This window comes from Bidens hawaiensis, unplaced genomic scaffold (genome assembly GCF_021521415.1).
Source record: "Bidens hawaiensis isolate Kalapana, Puna unplaced genomic scaffold, B.hawaiensis_p1.1 tig00022328_1, whole genome shotgun sequence".
Taxonomy (NCBI): domain Eukaryota; kingdom Viridiplantae; phylum Streptophyta; class Magnoliopsida; order Asterales; family Asteraceae; genus Bidens; species Bidens hawaiensis.
The window spans coordinates 28,244-36,830 of NW_027493477.1; the positions used below are offsets into that span (position 1 = coordinate 28,244).

The window sequence follows — 8,587 nt, forward strand, 5'->3', positions numbered from 1 at the left end:
GACAAAAATGAGAAGTGTGAGAGCACACAAAAAACTCATAAAAAATAATAAAAAAAGCATAACTCAATAAAATGAAAAAAAATTAAAAGAACCAAAATGTTTCCCTTGTCATTCCCGCTAAAAAAAACCCCGATGAAAAGACACAATGCCGAGAAAAAAAGCACAATGCCAAAAATGACCAAACAACATAGTGATAAACTAAAAAAGACACAATAAATCGCAAAATATAGCACAATAGCGAACAAAATATGACTCAACGTTGGATAATATAACACAATATTAAGGAAAAAAAGACACAATGTCAAGAAAAAAAGACACAATCAATGATGACGAAAATAAACAAAAACACAATGATAAACAAAAAGACACAAGGATCTTTTTCACTCAGCATTGTGTCTTTTTCAATTTTTTTTTCTTTTTTTTGAGAACGAGAAAGATGGGGGAAACATTTTTGTGTTTTTACATTTTTCGTTTTTGTATTAAAACTTGGGTTATGATTTTTTTATTAATTTTTTATTATTTGTTTTGAGGGTTTTTTTTTGTCTACAAATATTTTTCATACTTCTTATTTTTATCCCTTTTTGTAGAATAACTTGATCCTATATTTTATATTTATATTTTAAAAATAAAATGGCATAACTTTCGGTTTATATTTATCTTATTTTCTTAATTATGTTCTATAGTGAGCATCCGCTCTTTCTTTCGTGATAGAGGAAATGCATTCCTTCATCTTACAAGACCCTACCATATGAGAGAAACTTTAGTAGGTATTTGCACAACGGTGGTTTTCTATCTGATGATGCTTTTAGGTGAGTTAGGCAGTCGAATATGAAGCGTTAAAATCAGTATGGACGACTGACACCCGTGACCCATCTTAAAAAAACTCACTCGAATATTAAGGATAGTTCCAAAAGCTCTAAAAAAAAGATGACGGTGAAAATGAAGTGAGTGGGTGGCGATTTAAACAATTAAAAAAACATTTAACTATATTAAAATTTAAAAATAAAATTCACGTCACCACTTCACGTCAACATAAAAAAGATAAAAAAGATCTTCTATGTGAAACAAAAAAGAAAAATGCTAAAAAAACATATTAAAACCTATAATTTAAATAAAATATGAAGTTTAATGACTTAATTCGAACACTTTTTAAATTTGGTTAGTATTATATGAAATTACCCTTATTTCATATTCAAACTTTATTTTAGATTTAACAAAATTTTAACTTTTTAAGAATAAGGGTAAAAAGTGAGGGCAATCCCCTAGATAGCTATTTTTAACCATTATTTTCTAACTTTAGTCATGGTTTTGAAAAAAATACCTAAAATAGCCACTCTAAAACCCTCGCCCGACATAATTTTTAATAGATCCGATGGAATTTGTTAAAGAACTCGTAAAATCTCGTCTCGTGTCAACGTATTAACGGATCCGACGGAATTCGTTAAAACACCGTCAGATCCGACGGAATTTTTAGTGGATCCGATGGAATTCATTAAAGAACTCGTTGACCAGTAAAATCTCATCACGTGTCAACGTATTAAAGGATCCGACGGAATTTTTCATCTCATATGTCTCCAATTCCGTCGGATCCATTAAGAATTCCATCAGATTCGACGATTCTTTAATGAAATCCATCGGATCCGTTAATACGTTAACACATGGCAACATTTTATTGGTCAACGATTTTCCGTCGGCGATTTTTGAAATCCTGTCGGGTCCGATGGGATAAAAAATAACTATTTTGTGTATTTTTTCTGAAATTGGAAAAAAGATGGTTTAGAACTGACTATTTTGAGATTTTATGTAAGTTAAAAGGAAGTCTTGCAAATGTACTGGTAAGTCGGCGGAAATGAAGTGTATAAGTTTGTGTGAAAAATAAATGTAGTGCAGAGGAAGGCAGCGGCATCAGTGTAACCATTTATAACATAACGTTAGGTAATAAAGAGTAAGCTCTTTTCTTTGAAAAGCAGAAGTTAGTGACAGAAGAATCCAGGGTCAATGTCCGAAGGAAACTACGATGATTACCAACAAGAACAACTGCCGCCAGTGTTTGGTCTGCTCGATCTACTTACTCCATCTTTACCTTATGCTGAGATTTAGAGTACTTTTTAATCATTTAACTCGGTGTTGTTGATTGAAGGAACCGTATGGACCGCGCTAGCACATTTTATAGCCGGAGTGATCGGATCAGGTGTTTTATCAATGCCTTGGAGCTTCGCACAGCTCGGATGGATTGGCGGGCCCTTGTGTTTTATAACCATTGCGTTCTTCGCGCTCGTGTCAGCGTTTCTTATCAGCAACATCCAACTTTATACAAACCCAAGTAGTGGCACCACCACCATAAACCGCTCCTTTTTGCAGGCTGTTCAAAACTTTTTAGGTAAGCTTTTGTCACCTAACTTATGATTCTAGTATTCTACTTTAAGTCTTTATAAAGGGGTGTTATGAAGCCCAAAAAGCCGGTCCATAAACTAAAATCAATCAGAAATAACCGAACCCGAAGAAAAACGCTTTATATTTTTGTTAAAACCGAATTTTTTGGTTTGGTTTCGGTTTTGCATGCAACTAAAACCGAACAAAACAAATTGTATGGATTTTCAATGTTAGTTTTGAAGATTAGATAATTTTTAAGGATTTAATAAATAATGTAGTCCAAATATTTTAATTCAAACGTATAATTATCAATTAATCACTAATTAACAAAAAGATTAAGGCCCCGCTCATTATTTTGTGCAATGTTTTTTTCCCCAAACATCTCAAACCCAAATAGTAAACCGAAACCTAAAAAACGAAAGCAAACGGTTTGTAACACTTGTTTATATAAATCAATACAATAATAATAACAGCACATCGTATAAAAGTTTATTTAACAAAAATCCTAAAGCAAGAGAGGATTTTATTCCCTTAGTCTAAGTACTCACCAAAATGGTCTTTGGCCTATTAGAGGGGGGTAATGTGATTCGTGCATGCTTTAATTTAATTATTAATTTTTATTTACTACTTTATTTTAGTCAATTATTAGTAATAAGTATATGAGTTAGTGGTGGGTAGTGTAATAATCATAGTGGTTAGTTTTTCATGGACTCGTATCAGCAGGTAGTGTGTAAGTGGTTTGTATGACTATTTGGAGTTTGTATTTGTTTTCAGTATGAATATGATTGAATAGAAGAAAATTGGATCAATTGCCTTGTTCTCTCTCGTCTCTTTGGAGTTTAACCCGCATAATAGGTCACTATCAACTGAGAGATTAGCCATCTCAAATCAGCTTGCATCATCATGCTCCAATAAATAAAGACAATAAAACTAAACTTCATTAATTCATTTTTCTGCTTAACATTAAACAAAGTTAGAATGCATTATTTAGGCTTACAATGCAAATAGAAGAAACAATATTTCAACCCTAGACGGGTTAACCTACTATCTCAACCGATGGGTTTAAGGCGATCCAATCTCTATGAGCAAATACCGATATAACCTGCAATGCATAACACCGTGAGCTCGTTACGAGGAGGGGAATGTGGGGGGTGGGGGGGGGGTCTTCTCGTAACCACCCTCTGGCGTGTCAATCAATATGAGTAATGGGGAATTAAGTATTCAATGAGAGAATGTTGGAACCTTTTACTGTTGATAGGAATGAGGTATTTATAGTCGGAGAGGTTGAGAAGGATTGGACCAGCTGCCACTATCAGTAGAACCTTCTATTCTAAGGTTTCTAATTGGACGAGACAGCTGGCGTACGGAGACGGCTATCACCTGAGAGTACAACGTTGGCGCCCCTTGATTGGTTTATCGTTCCATCGTGGTCCTTTGGGGAATCTTGAACTGTGATTGGCATAGGAGCTATCCATCGTATGCTGTTTGTCTCTCCTGAGGTGGCACGTCTTTCACCCACAAGAGGTGTCCGCGGGCCTTTTATAATTTGATAAGGGTATCTCTGCGGATGACTGTTAGTCGATCCACGGGCGGCTTCATTTGTCTTGCGGATGAGTCTATGGCCCTACCTCTTCATAATTAATAAACCAACACTACTCTAACTTCTAAGAACGGAAGCGTGCAACATGGAAACATGAACACTAAAATAAAGGTGCAAACTAATTAAATGTGGTTAGTAGGCTGCCAACACGTATCATCCTCGATTTCAGTTTAATTAGACAGTTTATAATTTCGAAAATTTGGCAATACCTACATGATAATGTTCTTTTGATTTCAGGATATAAGAATGGAATGGTATGTGGATGCTTGGTTTATTTCAGTTTATTCAAAACAGCTGTTGTATATGTGATCACATCAGCAATCTGCATGAGGTACTCTAGCCTTTTCTCTCAGTTATATCTGAACATTGTGTTAGCAACTTTCAAAACTTGAACTATTTGTCTAAACTACAGAGCAATTAGGCAATCAAATTGTTACCACAAAGAAGGGCATGATGCTGCTTGTGAATTCGAAAATAAGTATTATATGCTTATGTTTGGATTCATTCAAATAATAGCTTCTCAAATACCCAACATTTTTCATACCAAGTGGCTCTCCATTATTGCTACAATTATGTCCTTCACCAATTCATTTATTGGAATTGGACTCGGATTAGCCCGAGTATAGGTACTGATCTCTATATTCAAAAATACTGATATTTGATCTTCTTCTACCACTAAGCAGGGGATGAAAATTCTAGACCGAACCACTGACGGTTGTGTTCGGTAGGTCGGCCAGACTAGTCGGTTTTAGCGGTTTGATGATTAAATACTTCAGTTTTGAACTGATTATTTTCTCTCTCTGTAAAGTCATTAGTTTGTATTCCAAATTTTAAATAAGGAAGACTCTCATGAATATAATGCATATACATAATTGCATGCTTCAAGTGAAAAAAAAAACCGATTAAAAGGGCCGGTTCCAAGTTCCAAACTGCTGGCTGGACCGTTCAATCATACCAAACCGTATAAAGTTATAAACATCAAAGCGGCCGACTTGCTTTGGTTAGCGTGGTTCAGTTGGTTTCTAACAAATAATGACAGTTCAAATATATTATCAAATCAAGTCATTTATTGAATATGAGATTGCAGAACAAGGGGAGATTAAAGGTAGTGTCACTGGTATCTCAACTACTAATCCCACACAAAAAGTATGGTTGGTTGCTCAAGCTATTGGAGACGTTGCATTTTCGAATTCATTTTCGTTAATCATTCTTGAAATACAGGTACAAACTTTAAGTTTAATCGTTCTAACACGTTCTAGTTAATCCAAAATTAGTTGTTCCAAACAATTATGTTAATTGTGGCATGCAGAGCACTTTAAAGTCACCTCCATCTCAAAAAGTGACCATGAAAAAAACTTCCACTATTGCAGTGTTTATAATTGCTTTCTTTTACCTTACTCGTGGTGGTTCGGGTTATGCTGCATTTGGAGATTTGACTCCCGGCAATCTATTGACCGGGTTCGGGTTTTATAAACCGTATTGGCTCGTTGACTTTGGTAATGCGTGCATTGTTCTCCACTTAGTCGGAGGGTATCAGGTATCACATGACCTTGGCATATTTGTGTTTCTTTCTAATAATCTTTATGAATTATGTCGTGTGTTAGATATACAGTCAGACATTGTTTGCAATAGTAGAAAGATGGTATGCAAAAGAATTCCCAGAAAGCGTGTTCGTGAAAGACATTCGAATTGTGAAGGTGTCGTTGCCCGAGTTTAGATTAAATCCGCTTCGGCTATGTTTTAGAACAGCATATGTGGTCTTGACAATGACAGTTGGGATGTTATTCCCTTACTTCAATGAGGTCCTCGCGTTCTCAGGTTCCATCATCTTTTGGCCTTTGACCATATACTTCCCTGTTGAGATGTACTTTGTGCAGAAGAAGGTTGTACCTTGGTCCGGCAAATGGATCGCACTTCGTATATATTCCATTTTTTGCCTGCTCGCAATCATTTTTACTTTGGTTGGTTCGATTGAAGGACTCCTTGCCAAAAGATTTGGCAAGTAAATAGTAAATCCTCTTAGAATGCTAATGAGTGTTGGAACATTTAGAGAATAGTATATGTTATATAAGCCCTTCTCACATGTTATTTAATTACTCTTGAAGTCAAATACTTCGTTAACTTTACTCTTATGAGCCACTTAGGTGCTGTTTGTTTATGAAGACAAAAACTGTCTGCAATCTTATTTCATCTGATTTCATGTCTGCAACTGAAGATGTGGCCTGAAGGTCCGCAATCTGAAAATATAATACTTTTGTTTTATAAACTGGACATTAGTTACCTATAAACTAGATATCGTCTGTATAAGCTGAATGGTGGTGGTGGACGGTGGGGTGGTGGTGATGGACGGTAGTGGTGGGTGTGGACGGTGGTGGTGGCCGACGATGGGTGGTGGACGGTGATGATGGGTGGTGGTAGTGGATGATGGTTGTGGCCGACGGTGGGTGGTGGTGGTGATGGACGGTGGTGGTGGCGTACGGTGGGTGGTGGTGGGGCGATGGTGGTGGCGGACGGTGGTGGTGGGTGGTGGTTGTGGCTAATGATGGGGTTGTGGACTGTGGTGGTGGCAGACGGTGGTGGCTGGTGGTGGTGGCGACGGACGGTGGGTGGTGGTGGTGGTGGCTGACGTAGGCTGTCGCGGTCTACTCAAACAATTAATTTTAAGACTTAAATACCTATAATAAGTACGGGTAAGTAAGGTCGTCTCCACAAGAACTCAAGGAAAGTACTAATTTAATATGACTAAATTAATTAATTAACTAAGGCGGACAAATGATGTCAAGCAGTTTGTAGAAAAAGGTTAATTAAAACTAATTATTACTTGAAAAGAGTTGTAAATGATATTAATTAAAAAGCATTCATTCTAGGTTCGGGTTATGTGTTCCATACGTTAATCACAGATTCTTTAGTCTTCGGTATTATAATAATTGCTAGTCCTATGGTTTGATTTATGATGACAAACGATACCCTAACAGAATTGTTGACACAAATGCACACGGACACCACAATTACCAATTCTATGTCTAAGATGATTAACTCAATGATAAGGTTTGATGATTTTAGACCAAGGACACAAGAGCTTAACCCTAAGTGTTGATGAACAACCAAACAACTTTACACAAATCAATAATCACAAACCAAGCTTTAATCAACCAAATACTAATTAAGCAAGACAAATCATATAAAATTAATCAAGCTATATTCATGAAGCACAAGAATCTGATCATAAAACCATAGCCTAGAATGAACACACACGAGTAGCCGGACATTGACATAATCGTTAAAGCACTTATCTTGATGAACATACAATCGTAGGACAAACCGGAAGCCTCGGGATGGATGAAAGTCGCCTTAGAGCCCCTCTTCTGCCTCTGGAAGTCGTAATAATCCGAATGGGGAGTTTAAGGGGTTTATATAAGGCAAATCCTAAATTTTGGCCGACTTAAGCATCTTCGCGTATCGCGAAGATGTCCTGGCTCTCTTCTTCGCGTATCGCGAAGGACAAAAGAGTCGGGGTCTGGATCCTGCAACTTCGCGTATCGCGAAGTTGCCCTTCTTTGCATCTTCGCGTATCGCGAAGATGTAACTTTTCAGCATTTTTTAATTTTCTTTTCTTGGCTGCCTCGTGATGCATGCACTTCCAATCTCTCACTTCTCGATCTTCATTCCAAACCCGTAAATATCCTCATTAAGCTCCAAATCTTCCAATGTCCTGAAAACACATAAACAATGCTTGAAGTACCAATGTTCATTCGATTATTTAACTAAAATTAACTAATTAATATATAAAATAAACTAACTTTCACCCAACCATCACATCCCCGCACTTATCCTTTTTCGTCTCGAAAAATACTTTGCAATGGAATCAGAATCAGAGACTATTTTCAAAATACTTCATAGATTATCTTAATTAAGCACAAAGAACACAAAAACCGCGATTGCCGATATTGTTGTCCACTTAAACCATGCCTCAATACTTACCGGGAAATATAGGGTGTGATAGTTTTATTAGTTCATATGATTAAAATGGAAACCACACCTCAAAGCCCTGAAGCCGCCTTACCATGCTTCATTATAGTTTTACCGAACCAGACCACCCCAAGTTGACTTAAACCTTAAGATTAGACGATCAAAATTTTGCACATTTGTACAATTTTTCAAGCCCATATGTAATAGCTAAGACAATCTTGGATATTTTTATCGAACCAAAACCCAAACTTAAGTATTAAAGTCTACCAAAATGGGCATTAGATATGATTAAGGTACAATTAAGTAACCAGCTAGTAAATAGCCCCCACTACATGACATACCCCCGTTATCAAGCAATACCCCGAAGTCCATCACCATACGTGAGTATGCACGAATTCATCTGTAGGGTTTACATATGACATGTCCTGCGTGGTCCGTTTCTTAATGGTAATTAGACGCGAGCACGGGGACCCCATATGACTAACAGCGTGGATGATCAAGTCAGTAGTGAATTTGTACTTTTAAAGCACTTTTTGTGATCATGTTTATTGACTTATGAATTGGCAGATAAACTACGGGTTCGCTCTTTGAGTTCTTTTTTTTAATATGAATAAATCCACTTAGGATTTACGCATACCAGATGAT

The 8,587-nt window shown here is 36.7% G+C and overlaps 1 protein-coding gene across 1 annotated transcript; it reads left to right on the forward strand.

Annotated features, from left to right (window-relative positions):
* The first annotated feature begins 1,998 nt into the window (after positions 1–1,998).
* On the forward strand, positions 1,999–5,979 carry LOC143565396 (putative amino acid permease 7). The gene is made up of 7 exons (XM_077052380.1): positions 1,999–2,053; positions 2,141–2,380; positions 4,211–4,304; positions 4,386–4,593; positions 5,054–5,194; positions 5,283–5,510; positions 5,578–5,979. The coding sequence occupies exons 1-7, from the start codon at positions 1,999–2,001 to the stop codon at positions 5,977–5,979; spliced, it is 1,368 nt and encodes a 455-aa protein (XP_076908495.1).
* Positions 5,980–8,587: the final 2,608 nt, after the last annotated feature.